The following is a 23123-nucleotide window of genomic DNA, read 5'->3' on the forward strand; positions in this document are numbered from 1 at the left end:
AAAATTACCATGCTCTGAGGAATGAAATTTGTCACACCAGGAGCAGACGGGAGCACATGCACTACCGCATTTTTAGGCATGTACCCCATGGAGGGAGACACTTGTCCAGTGTTATTCTTAGTGAACACCTGGAACCCATAAGCAAAATCAGGGGACTTTTAATTTGGATATGGGACGTTGTTATGAGAGGAACGGTCCCTGCCCAGTGGCATAGGAAAAAGAGGCAGGCACTTGGAGCCCACCTGCAGTTGTTCCTCAGGTCTGGGTACTGAGCCAGTTCTCCACAATCATAACAGACCTTTAGCTCCTGAACTGCTTCTCTAGCCACGGCGGGGGGCACTGTATGGGGGTACAGGGGCTGTCTCTGTCCTGCCCCCCTTCTCCCTTTAGCAGCAGCCAGAGCAGTGCACGAGCCCCCGGTCCCACGGCGTCTGAGCAGATGCACGGCAGAGCCTGCCTCCCGCTGCCATTGCGTGTCTGTCTAGACCTGGTGCCAGTGGAGGAAACGAGCCAAGGGTCCAGCCTGGCAGATTTAGCACGCTGGAGAAGTTGTACTGGGCTGAAATCTAAGCCCAGTGGGTCTGAGGGGCTTTGTGTTTCCAGTCGGTGATGGAGGTCTACCTCTTGGAGTTTTGTGTCCACACAGGCACCAAAGGGCAAAGCGGACATTTTATTCAAGGGGGATGCGGGTGGCTGCTTGCAAGACCAGCACAGGCTTTTTGGGAAGGAGTACTGAATCTAAATCTACTCTGATCTAGCTATAGAAGCCTTGTTTTATAGCATCCTTGACCGGCTTTCTGTGACCTCTTGTTATGTGGGTGTTTAACCGCCTCTAGCAAATCCTTCCAGTAGCAGGGGGTGCAGCGGTAATTTGAGAATACGCAAAGCCCGGCGAGGGCTGGCCGTGTGGCCTTGTGTAAAAACTCTCACGCACTCAGAGTGCGTCTCAAGGCAAACCCGTGAAATCCCCAGCACGGCCCTGGTGCAAGGGAGGTTGCAGGCAGGGGCTTAGCGTCCCTCTGCCCGGTGCTGCCTTCCTCCTTGCTGCAGCTGCCATGGCTGCAGCCCAGAGCCAGGCCTCCTCCTCCGGGTGAGGGAGTTCAGAGAGCCTGGGAAAGAGGGAGGGAGCAGCAAAGCCCACTTGGCTCTTCCCAGCTCTTCCCTCCCTCCTTCTCCTGCCCAATCTACTTTTAATGATCCAATTGCTGGTGTCCAGCAGATTAGAAGAGGGGGCTCGGGGAAGGGGAGACGGCGGTGGGGGGAGCAAGAGGAGCTGTGCACAACCCTTTTTGGCAGCGAGAGATCCTGTTTCGTTCCTCCTGCGCTGGGGAGCTCGAAGGGAGATTGTGTCGCCGGCACGCCCCCGATGCAGCCGCGCTCCCCCCGCCGCAGGCCTGGCCTGCTCCATGCCCACATGCCAAGCCCCAGCTGCTCAGTCCTGCATGGGGAGAGTTTGTTTTCCATGAAGTTTGTTGCTGGGGGCAGGTTCACATTCCCTGCGGACTGCAGCTTGCCCAGCCAGCCAGCCTGCTGCAGGGACCGCCGAGCGGCTGCAAGGTAGGGCTTGGCTTTTGCTTGCAAAGATGGGATGGGGGTGTTGAAAGGTTTCCTGCTCTCGCAATGCATCCTCCCTCCCTCCTTCTCCCCTGACTCCTGCTTCATGGCACAGCCAGGCAGGTCTCTGTGGGCAAGCTGGGCTGTTGGCAGTGGCTGTGTTGTCTGTGAAGTTTCCTGGAAGGAGGGTTTGCAGAGGAGAGTGCCTGTGTGCCAGGGAGATGGAGTGCTGGACACAGAAAAGCTAGGTGGGGAGAGGGCACTTGAGAGGTAGGGGAGAGTGTTGCTTCCCCCTTGTCCCTTTGCCCTCCCCTCCTGTTGCCCTGCGGCTCTTGCAGGAAGCATTTGGAGCCTTCCAGTTCCTGGAGAGAACCCACACGTTTAAAAGCCTCTGGTGCAAACTGGGGAACGCCCCGCGTTGTCTGAGGGCCTGTCCACACAGGCAAGATAGCCAGGAGTGACTGAGCACCCTGACTGCTCAGTGGCCTCTGCGGGCAGCTGAGGTAACCTTCCCACCAGTGCCTTGGTCTGGGGGCAGCCTGGCCCGTCTGCAAAATATCCGTGGGGTAACAGAGTTAATTGTCTTGCCCATTTAACACAGGGCACTGCATTTCTCCAGTAATATTGAAGAAGGTGTCAGATCCTGTTGCCCTTCTGAGTACCCAAAAGTATTAGAGAGTAACTGGAAGGTGGAAGATGGGTGCTACTGCATGTGCAAAGGCAACGGGCACCCCAACTCTGCAAAGCTTTAGGGCTGCTGGCTGCAGCCCAGAGAGCTCCTGGGTGCCGGCTCCTGTGGGTTTCTGCTCTGCCCGAGCAGGAGTGACACAGAGAGCCCGGAGAGGAGGTGGTGTGGGAGAGGGAGAAGTCCCGACGGAGGAGCAAGGTGTGCCTATGGGCATGGCCTGGGGCTGCGTGCTGGGACACCCAGCAGAAGTGCCGCTGAGCTCCTCGTCAGGCTGCGGTGGTTCTGGTTTCAATGCAGTCCTTTGAGCAGAGCACGAAGACTGGTCTCTGTGGGATAGATTTTCTAAATAGTTTGAGTGCAGTTGCTCAGCACATGTACTTGGGGCCAGATCTTCAAAAGAGCTCAATACCCAGCATTTAGCTTTTTGGAAAACCTGACCATTTATTCAAACATCTAAATGGGAGCTGAGGCATTCCAGAAATCTGGTCTCTATTGTGCAGGCTGGGTTCTTGCTGAATGTGTACATATGTATGCACTCCTACATATAACCAGAGGACTGCTCAGTTGGCTGTTGTAGACTCTGCGCTGCCGACAGCAAAGGGAGATTTTTCAGACAGGACACAGCCAGGATTTTGAAGCTGGAGGATGTGAGTGCGGTGGTTGCCATCACAATGAAACTGTGGGAGGCTTTATGGTTCACTGTGGTGACAGTCAAGACATTTCTGCTTTTCCCCACGTGTGTGTGTGTGTGTGCGCGCGCGTATGTAGGTGTGTAGGTTCATTGTCATTAACCAAAATGGCTTGGCTCTGCCTTGTCTCATCTTGTCCATGATATGTGAGATTAAATCATTACAGTGCTGTCTCGCTGGCGTTTGCAGCGTTGTGTCTTATTCTCTCCTGTTGCAACTTCATGATTGAAAGGCATTTGGGATTCAGGGTCTGAAAATGAGAGAATAAGCTTTGTGGTATTCAGAAAGTTTAAGGACCAGGGTTTGTGCAGTTATTTGGCAAAATGTATTGTAATGAGGTGTCTGGCTCCTGTTTTCCATTTCTGGCTTCCGTGAGTGGCACTGGCAGCAACTGCAAGTAGGCGAGCGTGTGTCCAGGTGGGGTGGGGATACCTGACTTTTCTTTCTGAATTTTTGGGTGACTTTCTGTGAAATCTTAGCAAGCTCTCTCATCCCATGTGCCCTGGTTTCCCCATTTGTAAAATGAGATGTAGATATTAAAAACCTCTCTTCAGCTTGTTGAAACTCTCTGGTGTGTGCTATTAAGTGAGTGCAAATTGTTACTACTACTGGAATAATGAACACTGATGTGCACATGGTCTGTGACAAGCTGCTTTACTAACTGGGCCACAGTTTCCCCATCTTCCTGTCCTAGAAGACCCATGAGACTTAGTCAGAGTTTATAGCACGAGAAGCCCCCGAGTATTTAAAACGTTATGAGATTTAGTAAAGATTTAATTTTAATTTGTCTTTTGGCACTTAGTCTGTAGAAATCACATTTTCAAGCTTTCCTTGTTCACTGCCAAAGCTGGAAATGTGTATTAAAGAAAGGGAAGAAAAGAAAACAGAGATTCTTGTAAAATGCCGTAGCTCTGGGAACAGAGTCTTTAACAGATATGCCAAACGCCAGGAGTCTTTTGATAAAATGATGGATATTGGCAGTGTTGGTCGGGCACTCAGCAAGTGCAGTCAAGCTCTAGGCTGGATTTGCCTTCTTTTTTCACCAGCTCATCCCAGTGAAAGCTTCCGTGGCATCGTGGCAGGCTTACACTGGCAGGGTCACCGGTGGCTGCAGCATGGGCCTCCTTTTCGAGTGCTTTGAAAATTCAGCCAAACCCACACTGGAAGGTGCTGATTTCTGGAGCACTTTTGCTTCACCTCTGCTTCACTTCATGCCTGTCTTCTCCAGCCTTTTCCTCCTGCCCGCTCCCTCCTCCAGCCTCTTTTTTTTCCCATTTAGTGGATTGTTTCCTAAGCTAATTATTCCACTCTCTTCTCTCCCTCCCAAAAACACACAGTGGAGCTCATGTATTTGCTGCAGTTGCATCTTCCCCTGACAGCATCCCATCTTTGGCATGTGCTGGCAGCTGTAGCCTCAGGGCTTTGCCTGCATTAGGAAGCAATCAGCGTCTTTCTGGAGAGTCAATGAATTTCAGCGTGACTCTTCTGTTCTGAACCCACCTTCAGCCCCGACTGAGGCCTTCAGCTCCTAGAATAAAACGCCCATGTGAGGGAGTTGTACCAGAATAGGCATCCTTTCCCACAAAAAGGCCTCAGAGACAAGAGGATGGATTTTTCTAAGCCCTGGGTCTCATGCAGGTGTTTATCTGACAGCAGGTCTCTTGGTCCACACACCAGTGACCACACCAGGAAGTTCAGAACTCAGCACGAAAGTTTCTGCAGCTTCAGCGAAGGCGGCCACATCTTTAGCTGACATCGGTAGCGTGGAAAAGCTCCTGTAGTCAGCTGAGGGTGTTCCCATGGGAGCGTGCAGCTGAGGAAGACAGGGAGGAAGCAGGAGTGTGTGATGGAGCATGCTTTTCTATCCATCTATCCTGTATGCCAGCTGACCTGGGCATCCTCAAGCCCCACTTACTTGAGGTCACACAGGCCTACGTTTCAGTCCTTTCACTGGAAACATCTCAGTTTTAGCATAAACATCCAGATAGCACTATATAAGAATAGCCTCCTTGGTTACAATCTGTTCCTCAAGAGAATATAAAATCAGGGTGGGCAGCACTCAGTGTTTCTCAGGCCATGATTTTTCCTTTCTTTGCAGTTTGAAGAATCCCATTCTTCTGGGGTTTTAGTGCGAGGGAAGAACCAGGATGAAGAAATCAAACTAAATAGTCTGTCTCCTGTTAGCAGAGATGGACCCAGACCAACTGTCTCTGTTGGGAGGGGAGATGTGGGGGATCTCTAGGTTAGGTTCAAGCCTAGGTTCTGAAATCTCTGCTGACTGATCTCTTTACCCGTGCACGTGCAACACGTGCTGAAATCAAGGTTCTCCCCTTGGCTGTACAGGGTGGATCTGAGAAACCCTTGAAGAAGGTAGAGAGCGAGGGTAAGGGGGCACCGAGTCCCTTTGGGGAAATAGCAAGAGGAAAGCTCAGGTTTCTTGAAATCAGCCAGAGCTTGTTAAGTCCTTCCCTATCATCTTACCATAAACTGATTTGGGGGCTTCTGTTGATTCTGCACTCCAGATGTTGGCTGCAGCTGGGGTAGAGATAGTGGGACGCTCCCAGCCAGAAGCTGGGATGTGGGGGAAGGGATACTGGGCTCATGTGGATGGGTGGAGAAGGAAAGAGGAATATGAATGTATGGTTGTAAATCCACCCCTACACACCCTCCTTTCTTTTCCCTTACAACTGCTATTCTCAGCAGAGGAAAAGTTAGCCTTCCAGTACTCTCTGGTTTCTTTTGCAGAGTCGGAAGGACAAAGAAAGACCTAAACAGAAGCACAAAAAACGTCCGGAGTCTCCCACCAGCCTTACCCCATCCTCGGTGCCCGTCGCTGCAGAGAAGGTACCAAACCCACAGATTGCGAGCGTGTGAATGCAGAGTGGGGAGGGAGGGCAGGGGGAAACCATCGACACCGGCTTTCTAGGAAGTGGGGAGGACAGGACAGAAGAGCAGAGAAAGGACTTTTGTCCATTTATTTTGATTCCTGATTCGTCACATTCTCGCTTTCTCTGCCTGACTCCCCACCTCGACGCCCACCTTGGGAATTTAACATGGCAGCTGTCTTGATTTCTGTCAGCACTGACGACACAATCATGGAGCTAAACTCCCAAGTGATTGAGCTGTAAGTGCCAGCCTGTTTTGCAGCAGATGTTCAGATTTGAAGCTCTCGCGGAATAGATAAATATCCATGCTTTGGCCTTTTCTGCTGCCACATTGTAAACAGCTCGGGCAGGTGGATAAGCAAGGCAAGGCTTGTGGGAGGAGGTGTTATCCTTTATTAGACAAACTGGTGTAGCTGAGGGGAAAAAAAACCCAGACAATCTTAGAAGCACGTAAGATCTTCAAAGTGCATAATAGAGGTAGCTTTTCTGTGTGAGACAACAGGAGGTTGGTTTCTATTTAGTTGCTCCATTTCAGGAAAATTCAGGCAGAAGGGCACAGTCTGGTGGCCTATTTTGCCCCTGAGGTGTAGAGGCAGTCCAGTTCCCTGCTGGAAAGATGTCGCTTGTGTGGGTTTGTCTTCTCAGTGCCCAAGGCTTGCGGGGCTGGTGGGGCAGTCAGGATGTCAGTGTCTTTCTGCTATTCACTGCTGAAATCGTGCTGCTGACATGGATTCTTGCACCTGGCTGTAAATCAGGATAGCCCTGAGCTTTCTGTGATTCATGCCAGCCCCAAACTCCAGTAAGGCAGAATAGACACAGTGGAACTTGCCTTGAGCTGGCATGCAACAAGGTGAAGGCCAAGTTTGCAGTTGTTCGGGGTCAGGGAACAAGTGAGCTTACTCCAGCACCTGGACCTTTGGAGTTGTACTCTCCTCTCTGTAGTGGGAATGTAAATTAATGCAACTCCTTAGCAGGGCTGTTCTGGTGTAAGTGAGAGTAGGACTAGGGCCAAGCTCCTGCTAGAACAAATAAACAACATGTCCCAGGAATGTCCTTTTGTGCACAGAAATGCTCCTTGGAAAGGCTTGGGTGTCCTTTACATGCCTTGTGAAAATGAAAATTCACAGGCTAGCAGTGTCTGCATATGTGACAAGCACTGCAGGGGCAGTCTGGAAGAGCGAAAGCTCCTGCCAGTCAGCACAGGGTTGCTTTGGGTTAGGACTGAAGAGGATTTTCTATGTTCTGTGTGAGGCCAAGCCTGGAAGCAGGGCGTAGATGTAGGTCAGAGCTGAAATGGCAAAGCTGGTCTCATGGTTCTCAGGCTGGGAGAGGCAGAAAGCTAGAGTGGGACAGAGTGGAGGAACAACCTCTGAGCTGCAATCACCCTTGATTTACCTGTGCTCATGTTGGGGCAGCTCAGCTCTGGCTTTTGGGAACAGCAGATTCACCCAGTTAACAGAGCTGTCAGGAACTGATGGCCTAAGAAGATTATTTTCAAGCTGAACTGAAATCCAAAACCTGACTCTTGGCCAGCTAGAGCAGTTGTTAGACAATTACCCACTGTCTCCTCCAAAGCCCTGCCAGACCTTTATAAATAAGGAGGGAGGGGTGCAATTCAGTTTTACAGGCAGCTTTCAACTCTTTGTAAGCTAAAATTCAGGAGATCCTAATTACTGTAGCTGTACTTGAGTGACAGGGTTTTAGTGTTTCCCTAGGGAGTTATTATTAATCCTCATAACAGAAAGTGTATTTGCCTTGCTTTTTTGTGCATAGATCCCAAAGTATTGTTCAAACTCTGTTACCAAAGGTACTCACTCCAGCTCAAATGTAAGAGCTGCTCAGCAGCCTGCTACAACCCCGCACAAACCCCTCGGGGGGTGGTTGTGTGAGGCTTTCTGGATAGTTGCACCAGTGTAACATTGCACAGGTTAGACTAATGTAAAACCTTGAGACACATTAATGTAGCATGTCCAAACAGGTTTCCTCTTGGAAGCCAAAACCATCTTTGTCCTTTCTGGGTCTTAGATTAGTACAGCTCATCCCAGTAAAGTGTAGTGGGGAGTGGGTAGAGTAGATGCAGCAAACCAAAAGCTGATGTTCATGGAGTGACGAAACAGAAGAGCATTGCTAGTCCCTGCTGTGCCATGGTTAGAGTCTGAAGAGAGCTGGCGTCTCTTCCTCTCCTTACCACTTGCATGATCTTGGGTAAATAATTTATCGCCTCCGTGGTCTTCTCCAAGTTACCCAATGAACCAGAGCATAAACTCCCCAGGGATAATCCCTGCAGGGGACACAACCCCCAGTCTTCCGTGGGGAGCAGCTGGGTGAGAGCAGATCTCAATGACCTGCAGCAGCGAGGGCAGATGGTCGTGTCCAGGCTCCTGGGAGGAAGACACTGGCCCAGAGCAGCCATGCGGAGCCGTGGGAGGCTGGTGCAGCCCTTGATGTCCGTGCCAGATCCATGCTGCCAGCTCGCCATGCTGCACACACCGTAGCCAAAGTGGTACCACACACAGCGAGTCCCAGGCTCGCGTCCTGGCGCGCAGGCTATGCTGGAGCAGGGATTGGACTGGAGGCACTGGGCATCACCAGTGTTTTGGAGCCGGCAATGAGGAGCAGAAGCATCAGTCAGACGAGTCAGCAGAAGGGCCCTGGCACCGCTTGCTCTTTGGGCACTGGGACTGCGGTCAGACTGTAGTGTGGCACCAGCCAGCAGGCCGTGGAGAGGTGTTACTAGTACCTGAAGCCACGCTCCAGTCTGCTCCCAGTTTGCTCAGCCTAAAAGGAGCCTGGGGCAACAGACATCTGAGCCCTAGTGCCTGATGTTGCTACCAAAGTCCTTTGAAACTTTCAGCAACCCTTTAATAATGGATTTTCAGAACTACATAGAAAATCAGTAGGACTTTTCAAGCTACTTCAGGTTAGGCTGGCAGTGGAACTATGTTTCGTTGCTTTGGAGGAGCAGTGGTATATCCCACATCCTTGTTCTCTCAGGCAGCCTGGCCTCTGGGTTCACGTTTTTCTTTAATTTTGCAATCCAGACTTATTTTTCAGTTCCAATTTTCACCTAATACGTCGTCCACCCTGTGCTCCCCTCTTGAACCATTTAGTTATGAAGAAGATCCTTTGATGTGGTTTCAGTCTTCCTCTTGAAATCAATTGTGCTAGACCTCTGACTTCTGCCAGATTTTTGAACATCTCACTGAGTGCTTCCCTGCATCTTCTAAGAATCTAAATACCATTAATATCTGACACTCGGATTCTGCCGGGCCTCCGTGTCCTGTCTGTGCAGTGACAAGCTCTCACTGCCTCACTCTGGTTTCGGGGATAAACACACTGAAAACACAGCGGTGGCCTCAGCTCTCATCTACACTGGAAAGTGAAACTAGGGTGTGAATTCACAGCATGCAAGCGACTCTTCAGAACACCTCTTCTGAGCTCTCCTCCGGCCTCTGAAAAGTGTCTTTGGGCAATGCGATTTTCATCGCTCTCAAGGAGGGGCAGGACACTCGTGGGGCACAGGAGTGTCCCTTCCAGGGAGCACGCAGTGCGGCTGATCTGCTGAAAATCCCCAGTGGTGCTCCAGGGCTGGGGCTTTTGGATGGATTGGGGGGGATTGCAGAGAGCGGATTTGTGCTGGATATAGGCTCTCATTCGTTGTCGTGCTGGCTACTTGGAGCTCCTACAGGCTTTTTGGGGAGTGGGAAGGAGGCAGAAAACATCCCCTCTGGGTAATAGTTTCTGGCTATTTCACGTGGTCTATCCAAAAATGCCAGAATGCTGCCAACTAGTAACGCTTTTGAACAGCCTGTTGGAAAGATGGCATTCACGGAGCGGGCCTGGGGCAGAGGAGGGTTTCTCGCCAGGAGAGGAGCAGTGAGTCTCACCAGAGAGCCTTGGCAGCCAGGGCTGCTGTCCCTGTAGTCGCACACCGCCAGACAAATTCAGGAGGCAGTTTCTGTGCTCAAGACCTCTCCGTGTAGCCGGTGCCTGGTGCTGGGGTTGGGGTTAGTGAACAGCCGAACAGCAAGCAGCGTGCCTCTCCCCTCCTCCTGCAAATGCCCCTGGGGAGCCGTCTTGCTGCTCTCTGTTGCACTTGCAGTAAATCTGCAGGATTGCAAGCTACCCCAGCTGCCTTCTTCTGCCAGCTGCAGACATCATGATCACTTGTTGACACACACTCACACATGCTACGTGTTTTGGGCTGCAACATCTGGCTTGCTCTGGGTTTTGTAATCTAAGCCGTGGATGCCAAGGCCTCCCCGCACCCACCCTCTCCCAGTCAGGTGCTGGAGAGGGAGCACAGCAGGGCGAAGAGCGCGCGATTGCAGATGCCACGGGAGGCAGGGAGACTTTCCAGGTTTCCCACTGTTATTTGAGCTCTCGGCATCTACCCAGGACTGGCCTGGAGCTGACAGATCCTGGGAACCTCTGCACTGCGCCTGGCTCAGGCTAATTCACAGTCACTGGCGGGGGGTAGGGGTTTGTGGGGGAAGGCTGATGATTACCCCTGCTAATCAAAGCATGTCTCAGCATGGATATTTGCAGTAAGAATCCCTGAACCTTTTAGCATCCCTTGTCTTGACATGAGTGGAAATTTGCCAGTGACATCAGGGACTAAAAAATACGGTCTTCAGCCCATCTGTGTCTCCTATCCCCACCTACAAAGAACAGCAGCACAGTGCTGCCTGCTCTCGAGGTTGAGGGGAAGGACGTGGTAAAGGTTGCGAGTGGCTCGGACACAGAGGTGCCGCAGCTTGTGCAAGCGCTTTGGCCCAGAGCTCCTGATGGAGACTGACCTCTGCCCAGTGATCCAGCGTGGAAAGGCAGCTGATGCTTACAGCCTGCCTGGGTGGCTGCTTCAGCAGCCTGCGGTGCGTGGGCTGCAGGAGCTCCTGCTCTCGTCGCATTGTTCCTCGTTCGCGTCCTCCCTGCTTCCCCTCCCCAGTAGTTTAATCCAGGGCAAAGCCGCTCTGTGTTTCCGACGCGGCGCCAGCCTCCCCCACCCCTTCTGTATTTCGTCAGTGGTTCCCTCTAGGAGCTCGTCCCGCCAATCAGGAGGCGAAGAGATGCTCTTCTGATTTCCCATAAATAAATTAATGAATGAAGAGCTTGGGTGCTGCACAGTGTCACAGAGAGGCCAGGAAACAGGTACAGCCCCTCCGGGGAGAGCCAGTGCCGGGGGGAGGAGGCGCGTGCATGCCTGCGCTTGGGTGCCCGCGCGACTTCGTCTCACTTCTCCCGGCTCTCGGGCTGAGGCAGGAGTTTCCCCACCAGACTGTCATCTCCAGCTGGGGCAGCAGGTTTATTCTGGTGACATTTTTTCACTTGGTTGCTTTAAATAGACCTTCAAAATGTAGCTGCTGCCTCATTTTGAAAGAGAACTCTCACTTCCTCAGTGCTTCCCTGTTTTTTTTTCCTCTGCAGCATGCCCTCCCCCACACACCTGTTTGCAACACACAAAACATTGGTGTTTCTGCACACACACCACGGATTTCCATGCTGGAGAAAAGCCGATGATCCAGAGGTTGAGACCTCTCTTTATGCACAAGGCAAGCAGCAGGCATGCAGGTTTCTCCCGTCCTGCTCCCTCTCGGCAGTAGCCCTGAGCTGGAGAATGTCCTTCGTTAGGGAGGCGATGGGACTGCAGCCCTCATTACTGTTATTAATATTGGCATTATGGTAGCAGACCCCTCCCCTTCAGATCAAGGCCGTGTTGTGCTTGGCAGTCCACGTGTGTCTCCTGGAAGGCTACGCTGCCACACAGAGCTTGCAGGCTCCACGGAGCAAAGTGGGAAAGAAATAGAGGCACAGAGAGGGGAAGTGATTTAGTGTGGTTTCAGTTTCCCTCTCTTTGCTCCTCGGCTGCAATGCTTGGGCCCTTGCTGCACAGTCGGGCTCTCTGGAACGGCTGCTAGAGAAGGGCCCTTTGTGGTGAGGAGGGCTGGTGGTAGTACCATACAGATCTGTCTGCCGTGACCTGTTTGGCAAACAATATCTAGGATAGCATTTGGCAGGAGGTGGGAAAATCCTGCCCCCGAAATCTCTGGGAGTCTCTCAGGGAGGTCTGTGAGGTCAGATCAGCCCTACAGGTGAGTGTCTGTCCATTCACCGCCTTCAGCTGAGCCAGCTCGGCCTCTCTTACCCCCTTTTTTTTTTTTGCCTTTAATTTTGCAATTAAGATTTATTTCCCAGCTCAGATTTCCCCCTTCCACCCTGCACTAATTCATTACTTGCCCTGCACTCCCTTCCTGACACTCTGGATTTAGAACATGTCTTCTCATGTGGTTTCCCCCTGCCCTTCTGTGGCCTCGTGCACCTTGTGCGGAGCTCCAAAGAGGTGAATTTATGGGGGGAAAATTCGGTGCTTTGCATTTCTGCTGAGACATGAGCCATCTCGTTCCTCCGACTTCGTGAGCAGCCTCAGGACTTCCCATAGCCCCCAGATACTGCTCTCCTTTCCCTCCCCAGGCAGATGTGGAAAGTCGGAAAGATTTTCATGCTCCCTCTGAGCTCATAAATCAAGAAGGCTTAATCTCCTACATCCAGGAGTCTGTGATGAGAAAATACAGATTCCCCCTCCTCTCCCCCCTAATTTCCACCACTCCCTTCCTCCTGTCTTTCATATTCCCGGCACATCTGGTGTGTGTTAGGCTGCCAGCTGTTGCATTGTGCAGAGTGATTAAACCATGTGGGAGGAATGGGGAAAGATTTTTATCTGGGCATTCATGAGTCTGCATTACAAGCCCTTTTTTCTTTAGCTCTCCCCAAGAAGAGGTCATCTGGAGTCAGGGATAGTGGAATGTAAGAAAGGTATTGTGCTTCTCTGTCTCCCTTGTATCTGCTCAGTAAGAAATAAAAGGTGTTTGCACTAATGTACAGGTGTTCTATTTTGGGCTGTAACCATCACATTAGAACTATGGCTATAATATTGATTGGTTGCAGTAATATCTTGCAAGAAGTGATCTTTGAACACTGCTAGTTTGGCTTTGAAGTGACTTGAAGGTGAAGGTTTCATATCCTAGCGTGGGTGCCCCGGGGGATCTGGTTTTTGGTTCATTCCACTCTCCCCCTGCTAAACTCCCACACTTTTCTCTCTCATCCCAAGCTCCTGGATTTCCTAGCATCTGGCCAGCCTCTTCATCTCCCTTGCTTCCATGTCTCCTGCAGGCTTATATGGGGTTTGGATAGCATCTGTTGCTGCATGCTCTGATGCTGCTCTAACAACGTCACTGTGAAATATTGACTGCAGTAGATTTGGAAAGCCCTGGGCTGGCAGTGGAGGTGCTTCAGTGGATGCTTTAGGGAACCCAGGTGTCCCGGTTTCGGCTGGAATAGAGTTAATTTTCTTCCTAGTAGCTGGTATAGTGCTGTGTTTTGGATTTAGTGTGAGAATAATGTTGATAACACACTGATGTTTTAGTGGTTGCTAAGTAGTGCTTACGCTAAGGCAAAGAGTTTTCAGCTTCCCATGCTCTGCCAGGTGCACAAGAAGCTGGGAGGGGGCACAGCCAGGACGGTTGACCCAAACTGGCCAAAGGGATATTCCATACCATATGACATCATGCTCAGTATATAAACTGGGGGGAGTTGGCCAGGGGCAGCTCGGGGACTGGCTGGACGTTGGTTGGCAGGTGGTGAGCGGTTGCATCACTTGTTTTTCCTGGATTTTGTTTCTCTCTCTCTCTCTCTCTGGTTGTTTTCCTTTTCATTACAATTTATTATTATTATTTTTATTATTTTATTTCAATTATTAAACTGTTCTTGTCTGAACCCACTAGTTTTCTTACCTTTGCTCTTCAGATTCTCTCCCCCGTCCACGGCGGCAGGGAGGGTGAGCGAGCGGCTGGGCGGTGCTTAGTTGCTGGCTGGGGTTAAACCAGGGAAACTCCCATCACAGCACAAGGAGAGCAAGTTCCCCCAGGTGGAATGACCTTGCTGAGAATAGCACACCTGAGAGATGCAGCTGAAATATATGCTTGAATTACAGCCAAATTCAGATTTTATCTGGGCTGAATAACCCTCTGAGGTACTCCCCTCTGCTGACGATGCAGGGAATCTCTGATGTCTGTGCCCTGATTGTCAGTGCCCTGTTTCATTTCCTGCAGTTAAATGGGATGAGCGTAATCCCTGGGACTATAAAGCCTGGTGCCACCAAGCAGCAGTAGAGGGGAATGTTGCTTTTCTCTCCTGAGTAACATGACCTGACCATCACCTTGTGGGCAGAGGGGGCAATTCCTTCTCTTAAGGGGAAATTGATAAAAAGAGCCCCCGCTGTGGCCACATCTGGCCTGAGTGAGTCACCTCTGCGTTTGCTGCTGCCAGGGCTCCACCAGCCACCATGAGGGGAGCAAAGAGACCTCGGAGGTCGGCAGGTCGGAGGTGAAAGGCAAGAAGTCCTCAAGCCATGGCAGCAGCCACAAGGGGAAGAAGACGGGAAGCGGGAAAAGCTCGGTTGGCTTCAGCTCAGCTTCATCCAGCGGGACCTTCCAGCCTGCAGGTAAGGGGTGAAGGAGAAGCAAGAGAGGAGGGGAGAATGGGGGTGATGTTTTGCTTTGCTTGCCTTTGATATCTCTGTATCTGTAAAGATATCCGTTCACCAGCCAGTGCTGTGAAACTTTGTGGATGGCTATTTCTTTAACCCCTTGAAGAGAAAGGGAAAAGTCTTATTACTACTGACTCCATGCACAGAGGGAAGAACTGAGTCAGATGAGTGTTACAGCTCCCCTCCTGTGCAGGCCTGCTGCACTGTAAGGAAAAACAGATCCAGATGTCTGAGGGGAGGGAGGAGGGAAGGGATACTGTGCACAGGCAATATGGGCAGCACCTGCCCTCGCCTCCGTAGGTGGTACTGTCTGCAGCAGTGTTTTAAGGAGTACTAGCGGAGAGACCTGAGCCAAAACCTGATATCCAGGCTCCCCTGAGCTTTGAGTCAAAGCCTTGCAGGGCTCCCATCTGCTCTGACCTTGCTCAGTTAATTTCTGAGCTGTTGTCATAACGGCTGGGACCGTCATCTCCTGGGACCCTGGTCGGGGCTGGAGGGACAGTGGTGGTGCAGGGCCTGGGGAGCAGACACATGCATGTTTGGGTGGGATGAAGCTGCTGGTGTGCACCCCTCGTGCTTGCTAGAGCGCATCAAAGCAACGGGGGGGGAGCAGGGCTGGAAGGTGACAAAGATGTCCTTCAGCTCAGTAACTAGCCTGTGCCAGAGGACCTGCGTTGTGACCGTGCTCCTGTTGCCTTATGGGCTGAGTTACTGCCACCACGAGCCTTCCTATATCTGCTTCCTCTCTGCTTCCCCCAGGTACCTCCTGCAGCAACTTGCAGTGCTCCCAGGACTTCGTGACATTCCCCAAGCTTGAGCAGGACGACGAGAAGTACCGGAAGCCTGTCTCTTCCTCTTCTTCTTCCCACTGCTCCCCTCTGTATGAAGGCCAGAAGGGGGACATCTTTGAGCAGAAGGTGATCTTCTCAGGCTTTGGGTCCATCATGCGCTTCTCCACCTCCGCGGTGAGCCAGCAGAGAGGCCGTGATGCTTCCCCTGTGGACTACAAAGCCTCGAACCCTGTCAGCGGCCCTTCGGTGGGGAGCAGCGGGGCCAGCGGTAGCAGCAGCAGCCACAAGCGCATGCCGTCCCTCAGTATGGAGGAGGGAGAGGTGCTGAAGGAAAAGAAGCACAAGGGTAGCAAGAAGAACAAACATGGGCCTGGCAGGCCGAAAGGGGGCAAAAGCAAAGAGATTTTGGGTGCCCAGCTGGCTGGGTCCACTTCTACTTCCTCGTCGCCCTTCTCCGGGGGCTCTCTTGTTAGCTCCAGCATTGGCAACTCTTCACGGTCCTTCAGCCACACGGGGAATCTGCCCAGCCTCAGCATGGAGTCCCCGCTGTTGGGTTCAGGTATGTTCCCCCTTAGGGCTCCAGGTGTGCACGGTTCCTCCCAGCCCTGCTGTCTTTTTCATCACATTTGGCTGGTGTCTGGACCTGTCTGCACAGAGACCAGTCCCTTTAGTTCAGTCCCAGGAGCTATAAAAATCCACATCTGGGTGTCCCCTTTCCATCTTGACCTTCATCCTAGAATCTCCTCTGGGTCAGCTTCTCTACCGTTGGAGCTGGGCTGCAGATCTGAGGTGGGGGGCATTTCAAACCCTTTTTGCTCAAGTGCTGGAAAACCTCAGCTAACCTTTGAAAATTGCTTAATTTTCAAAGCAATAGAGCGCGATATTCACAGACCAAACCGGAACAACCACAATCTGACCCCAAATGGGGGACTCTCATAAGTGGTTCAAGTTTAACCCCTCTTTTAAAAGCAAAACCTCTCATCCTGGTCTTACCACATCCACGTAGGGTTGGGAGGCTGGCACACCGTTAACTCTGCTGAGAGGCTTACAGCTGTTCCCAGCCTGAGCCCCCTTCCCTGGCCTGGCAGGGATGAGGGCAGCCAGGACATGTGGCAGGAAGGGGTTAAGGCAGCAGGCAGAGGAGGGGCCTGCTGCTCAGGGCTGAGGTTTGACACTGTTCTGGCAGCAGAACTTGTCATCGGTCTATTGTGGGTTGTTTGCAGATGCTCCAATTTAGGTCAGATTGCAAGGTGGGGGGAGGTATAATTTTGTTGTGTGCGCCTGGGAGCCCTGGCCCATTTGTATGCACTGCCTGAGAGAGGAGAGGAGCTGCAAGAACTGGTGCAACTTCCATAATCGTAACCTTAGGCCAATTTTTTTTGCCTCCCCCCCCCGGAACAACAAAGGGATGTTTCAAAGAGGAGGAGGCTGCCAGGCCCTGCTCTCCTGCCTGCTTGTTCTTCCATTCTTCTCTTGCGGAGAGATGTTGGCAGGGCTCTGAAGGACCCGGCTTTGGGCACTGCCTCTGCCGCCTGCCTGAGCCAAGGGGAAGTCAGACGGGTCCCCTCCCTCAGCAGCAGTTCTCTCCTCACCCTTTCTTCCTCATTTATCTGTCTGTGCCCCACCGTGGTCCCTGGGCATCATGGAAGGGGACAGGTTAGCTCAGGAAGAGTGTGGTCGCTTGACCAGCACGGCCAGCAGAGAAGTGGGACTCTCTGAGTCCGCTACCCTCTTCTGCCACTGACTTGTGCCTTTGGTGAGTCACTTTATGCTGTGATTTCTCTGTCAGATTGTTTCAGGGTGCGAGGAGCAAACGAGGGGGGCAGGGGTAAGGCTGGAAAAGTTTGTGGTACCTTTTGATAGGATTGTGGGCTGTGACCACCCTCGCTGCATGCCAGGCCATGAGATGCTGAACTGCATGTTACGCTTGGTCTTGTGCATTGGTGCCACCCTCCCTTTCTGAGATCAAGCCCTGCAGAAAACCAGCTGCTTCCAGGCCATCGGAGGGGAGTGTGGCTCTCTAACACGTCTCCTCCCCTTGCAGGGATCTACACCAGTAACAAGGACCCTATTTCCCACGGGGGCGGAGTGCTCCGAGCTGTGTGCAGTACACCCCTCTCTTCCAGCCTGCTGGCACACCAGGGTACGTCGTCTCTCCCGCAGCTCAACCGGTCTCCCTTTGCTAGCACCATCCCAGCTTCCTCCTCCTCGGTCTCCACCACGCAGGTAAGAACATCAGGACCAGGAGAGGGACTGTAGTTCAGGAGAGCATTGGACAGAGCGGGGCCAGTTTGTGGGCACAGAGGAGTTGCTTCTTCCACTTGGGAACAGCTACTCTTCCTTCAGTTTGGAGGGGAGCTGCCAACTGCAGCTTCCCTTAGAGTCGGTGGAAAGATGTAGGCAGTTTTGCATCACAGCCCACGCAGCCTGTTTCGGGGTGGGAGGAATTGCAACCTAAAAGGACGCGTTGCTTTCCATTGACTGTAAGGGGAGCACAGACAGCGCTCAGGTAGCAGAGGCCTGGCTGTCGGTGTGTGCTGTGTCCCGTCCTGCTCGTCCCCTGCCACCAGTGCCAGCCCTTCCTTCACTCTGCAGCACAGATAACTTGGTGGGAGGGCTCGCACATCCCAGCTGGGTGGGCTGTGCATGTGCCAGGAGACAGAGCCTTGTCCTTTGTCAGGAGCTCACTGAGAGAGGTGTTTTACAGGGAGGAGAGAGTTAGTTTTACAGCCTCAGTGTTAACACGGCTCATTCAGACCTCTTGGCTCTGAGACGGGGCTGGGAAGATTTCAACTGTCTAGCGAGACTTCCAAGGAGATATTTTTAACACTCGCTGTCATGAGCGAGCTGGGTTCAAGAGTCAGGAGGAGATGGAATAATGAAGTTATTTTCCTCTTGCATTTTTGAGAAGTCATTTCTCTCTCTCTCCCTCCTTGTTTTGCCGTGTAGGTGTTCTCACTGGCAGGTTCAACATTTAGTCTCCCTTCCTCACACATTTTTGGAAGCCCCCTCGCGTCTGGGCTATCAATCAACCCACTCTTAAATCAGTCGGAAAGCAGCCGGGCAGGTACGTGAATCAGAAGGTATGTGAGTTTGGACTTCCGAAGGGGTCTCCCTGGAAGAGTCGAGACAACTGCATCCATAGTTCTCCAGCTGCCCTCCCTGCTTGCTCCCATCCCATGCGTGTGAGAGCCAGGGGCTAGGAGAGAGGGACAGTGGCTTTCTCCCCAGGGCAGGAGGTGCTTGTGTTTGCCTTAATGAAGTGCTGGCCTGCAGTCCTGTAAAAGCACATCTGCTGGTGTGTCCACTGAGTAATGTGTGTCCCTGGACATACGCTAGAAAAGTACAAGAACGTAAGTCCTTCCCTACAGAAATTTGTTGTCTTTTTACGCACTAAAGCTGCGCAAACCTCTTGAAAACTACTGTCAGCTTTTGCTTGCTCAAAATAAGTTAAAAGTTTTTGTTGGGGTTATTTTTTCTGGTTTTTTTTTTTAAATGAGAGATATCTCATACTCTTAATTTTCATCTTCCATTTCTGTTTTGAGTTACTTTCTGCCCTTCCCCTTTGGCTTTGTCATGAATCCACTGTTTTCAACTTCCAAGCGTGAACGTGCCAACACTGAATTACTTACAACTGCTCATTTTTTCCCACCAAGGCAAATTCATTTTTCTTGGAAAATTGCCTGGTTAATAAGCAGGAAACTTGAAGCATCGTAAGATTTCTTTTTTCCCAAAACAGAGTGGGCCTGATTTTTGTTTTGCACCAGTAGTTAAACAAAAGCACCCTCCTGATGTTCAGATGTTGCAGTTAGTCGTGCAACTGTCTCCTGCTCCCCTAGCCCAGAAATGTTGGCAGCTCAGCATGCTGGATGCTGAACTCCTGGGAGGTAAAACTCTGCCCAGTGTCACACTGAGTGACAACCACTTTAAAGCGCACAGTCCTCATTAGAGGTGGCTCTGAGTTCTCCGGATAATCTGACACCAGTGTGCCCTTATTTGCCTTAACAAGTGTGCATGCCTGCATGTAAAGCATGAATGAACACGTATGCTTACTTATGACCTCTGCAAGCCCGTGGAAGGTGCCTGTCTGTCTCTCCGCGTGTCACTGGCAGCATTTTGTCTGTACGCCCCCGCCGGCAGCTTGCATCTGCTTGAGTGCAACGGGAAGGTAACTGCGCAGCTGACCCCAGTGCGAGTCAGGGCCGTTGCATGGGAGCTGTGAGTCAGGAGTGATTCAGTCACCTGGAATTAAGGAAAGAATGGGATGATTCAAAGAGTTGTTCTTCCCTCACGGCGATCGACAGGAGAGGGATGACCCACTGCCACTTCCCCTTTGCTGTTATTTTGGCAAGGTGCTGACAGAAGGAAGCGAGTCAACTGTCAGGAATAGTCCTGTGGTTCAGGCACAACACGGAGGCTCGGCAGCCTGGGTTCTGTTCCAGCCCTGCGGCTACTAATGAATGAATCATGTAGGCAAAATCTAACATACAAAGCGCTCAAAAAAGCCTGATCCTTAGTTTCCATTTCCAAGATTGCTCTTTTTGTTTGACTGGGATCTTAGAAGCTTCAGGACATGTTTCTTCCAGTTCCAGGCAGCCTTCAGAACAGCTCCTGGTTTTTGCCACGTTTAATGTTTGTCCATCACTATCTCCTCCAGCTGGAGCTAGTGACCCAGAGGGTGTTAAGCCAAATTCACTTTTTTTTCCAAGGGGATTAATTAACATGCATTAAGCCTCCTGTGTGGGGCCGTTTTCACCTAAAAGTGTGGTGACTGTTTTAATCTCAAATTGTTAACAGGGTGGTTGGAAGTTTTAAGTAATCCTGCCTTGTTTTTAATTCAGATTACTTTTCCTGAGAGTGTCTGTGTAAACAGATCCCATGGAGATGTAGCTTTCATTGCAGTAATATTTGAACTCTTCACAATTTTAATGTGATGTAGGGAAATGGTGTTACCCTGTCTTACAGATGGGGGAAATGAGAAACTGTTATCACTGATGCAGGTTGATACCAGGGTGCCTTTGGCAGTGCAAAAAGTCTGATTCTTATCTTCCCACTCCCTTAGCTACTGTCTAGTTCTTCCTCCCACGGCTTGTCCTGGATCCTGCCTCATTATGATGACAGGCCAAATGTATTTATCTTCTTTAGTTGTCTTCAAGCCTCTTTTTCATGCTTGCTGCCTTGGAAAGTGCTGTCTCTGTGTGATAACTCAGTCATCTCCCTGTTCTGTAGACAACAGGGTGGTGTTGGCCAGGAGATAATTGAGTATGGAGCCTGGTACTGTTTCAGAAAACCAGAATCGTGTGTGTGTATTTATCTATATACATATATATATAACCTCCCTGGGCTGCAAGCAAACAACATGACAGTAACAAGCAGGCAGTCAGAGCTTAGCTGGACATTTGTTTGGTTGCAAGTTAAAACCGTTGCGGCAAAGCTGCACGCGGTGGGCTGTGGATATTTTTCAAAGGGTTTAGGTGGTCCTCAGATGGAAATAATATGAGAAGCACTGCTTCTCAGACACAGAGAGTCTGACTGTCCCAGCCTTCTGGTAGCTGATCCTGGGTTGGAGGACTTAGGAAGATGTCATGCCTTGTGGTGTCCCCAAAATCAAGTGTTGTCTCCACATGATGTCTTATACTGGGAGACTACTGCTGACTGGCAACTGCTGGTCACCTCCAGAAAGCGGTGGCTTCTCCCCAGAAGGGTGGACCAGTTATAATTGATGGCCAGGAAGACATTCCCATGAGGATGGAGGAGTGAGGATCCCACTCGTACCTGTCTGTAAGAGCTGCTGAACAACAGCTGCGTTTGCTTGTTCTCAGCAGCAGAAAATACTGCCAATAACTAATGCCCTGCTCAGGGCATTACACTGTAAATCACAGTGTTCCCTGCAGGAGACTTCCTGGATTCTTGCACATAAGAAATGTCTCTTATTGTGTGAAGAAGAGGAGGGGCAAGTCAGCCAGCTGGTGCAGGCTGTACTCGCAACATCTGACACGTCCCAGAGTGAGGGGAACGTGTGTTTACGGGCTGGCAGGCTCTGGGGATGGAAAGCAAATGGCAGATAAATATACTTCACTCCTTGATTACTCTTTGGATGGGAGATATCCTGCACCTGTGCACATGCACAGCGGCTCCGTCCCCAGCACTGCAGCGTCCCAGCTCCCTGGGACAGAGGAATGGGTATGGGATTAGCTTCTGGACACTGAAGCGCTTATTTAAGCTCTTTAGAAAGGAGCTGAGCATCTGGAAACTTTGGAGGACCCCAGCTGGGTTTCGGGAACGGATCCCGGCGGCAGAGGGCTGCGGTGGCACTTGGGAGAGCTGAGTGGGGCTTTGCACAGGATTGATTCATCCTCGCAGGCTCAGCAAAGCAAGCGTCTCCCCCCGCGCCTCCCCGCAGCTTTACAGCTCAAGGAAAAGCTGCTTTCTGCCCATCCCTCCGGCTCCCCGGCGGGGGAGGCAGCCGGGCCGGGGCAGAGGCCGGCTGGGCTCCTGCCCAGCTCCCCGCAGCCTCCCCGCGGCTCCGGGCTTGCGGCCCCGGCGCAGGCACCGCCCGGCAAATTTGGCCCCTGCCATTAGGAATGGGTGACCTTCCCAGGGTGACACCACCCCCCACCCTCCCGGCGTGACACCCGGTGACACGCAGTGACACGCAGCCCCTCCCACGGCGGGCGGAGGCGCATGCGGACGCAGCCGTTATGCAATGACGGTGCCCTGCGCTGCTCGGTACTCCCATCTAGCGGGGACCGGCGCTCGCCGCCCTCGGGTGACAAACCCGGGCACCTGCGAGGGCTGGACGCCTATGAACACTGTGCCTCTCTGTCCCTCTCCCCCCCCAGAGCCTGACCTGGAAGACTGCAGTTTTGGCTGCCGAGGGACGTCGCCCCAGGAGAGTCTCTCTTCCATGTGAGTGTCCTTCAGGAGTCCTCCCCTGCCGCCAGGCACGGGGGTGCCTCCGCATCCGCGTGGGCACGGCGGTACCCCGGGAAGCCGTGGGATGACACAGCAAGGAAAGGGGAAGAGACTGGGGAAGAAGAGGCAGCTTCTTCCTTCCTCCTTGGGGCTGGGAGTGGGATGGGAGGGGAGGAGGCAGGTTTGCTTTTCCAATACGAGCCAGGGCTAGCGGGAACGGAGGGCTCTCCTGAAGTGGAGCAGAGGAGACTGAGACGTTCCCAGTGTGAGGCAGAGGAGATGTGGGGAAAAGGGAGCAGAGGAGCACAGGTGCAGACTAGGGAAGCGTCTCTGACATCTCCCCAACCCTTCCCCAGGTCCCCCATCAGCAGCTTGCCGACCCTCTTCGACCAGACAGTGTCCTGTAGCAGCAGTGGGCAGCTGGAGAATGTTCCCCAGGCTACCCCAAACATCGAGCAGCTCCTGGAGAAGCAGGGCAATGGAGAAGCCGGCGTAAACAGTGAGTCACTCGGGGCATGGGCTGTGGGAGGAGAGGTCCTTCTGCATGTTTGTGTGGCAGCCAGCTGGGATTTTGCCCACAGGCAAAGGAGCCGGGTGGGGGACAAAGCACTAGTCTGTGCCGTGGGGGAGTAGCTGGCAGTGCGACTGTGATCTGGGGCCAGTCTCCTCCCCCAGTGTGGTCTAATTGTGGTACCTCCTGTGGATCCCCTTCTCCTCTCCTCCGTCCCCCATTCTCTCTCCTGACCCTGTCCCCCTTCCCCCTTTCCGTTCCCTGCAGTTGTAGAAATGCTCAAAGCCCTGCACTCGCTGCAGAAGGAGAACCAGCGGCTCCAGGAGCAGATCATGACGCTGACGGCCAAGAAGGAGCGTTTGCAGCTCCTCAACGTCCAGCTCTCCGTCCCTTTCCCCGTGGTGACTAGCAGCAACGGCCCAGGCAGCCAGGCCCAGTACATCCTGCCTCCTAACGGTGAGGAGACTGGTGGGATGCATCACCCTGTGCCCTTTCATAGCGGTGCCTGGGGTGGGCAGGGGGGGGGTCACGGTATCTCTCTGTAG

At 52.2% G+C, this 23123-nt stretch overlaps 1 protein-coding gene across 1 annotated transcript in view; it reads left to right on the forward strand.

Moving 5' to 3' along the window:
- MLLT6 (MLLT6, PHD finger containing) overlaps window positions 1-23123 on the forward strand; it is a 47293-nt gene that overhangs the window by 16647 nt on the left and 7523 nt on the right. The window contains exons 8-15 of the mRNA XM_075171522.1: window positions 5677-5775; window positions 14142-14316; window positions 15121-15711; window positions 17197-17378; window positions 18102-18219; window positions 21995-22061; window positions 22424-22566; window positions 22846-23034. Of these exons, the coding sequence (XP_075027623.1) occupies window positions 5677-5775; window positions 14142-14316; window positions 15121-15711; window positions 17197-17378; window positions 18102-18219; window positions 21995-22061; window positions 22424-22566; window positions 22846-23034 (1564 nt within the window). The remainder of the gene's footprint in view (window positions 1-5676; window positions 5776-14141; window positions 14317-15120; window positions 15712-17196; window positions 17379-18101; window positions 18220-21994; window positions 22062-22423; window positions 22567-22845; window positions 23035-23123) is intronic.

The sequence above is a fragment of the Calonectris borealis genome, chromosome 22 (assembly GCF_964195595.1).
Source record: "Calonectris borealis chromosome 22, bCalBor7.hap1.2, whole genome shotgun sequence".
NCBI classification, from domain to species: domain Eukaryota; kingdom Metazoa; phylum Chordata; class Aves; order Procellariiformes; family Procellariidae; genus Calonectris; species Calonectris borealis.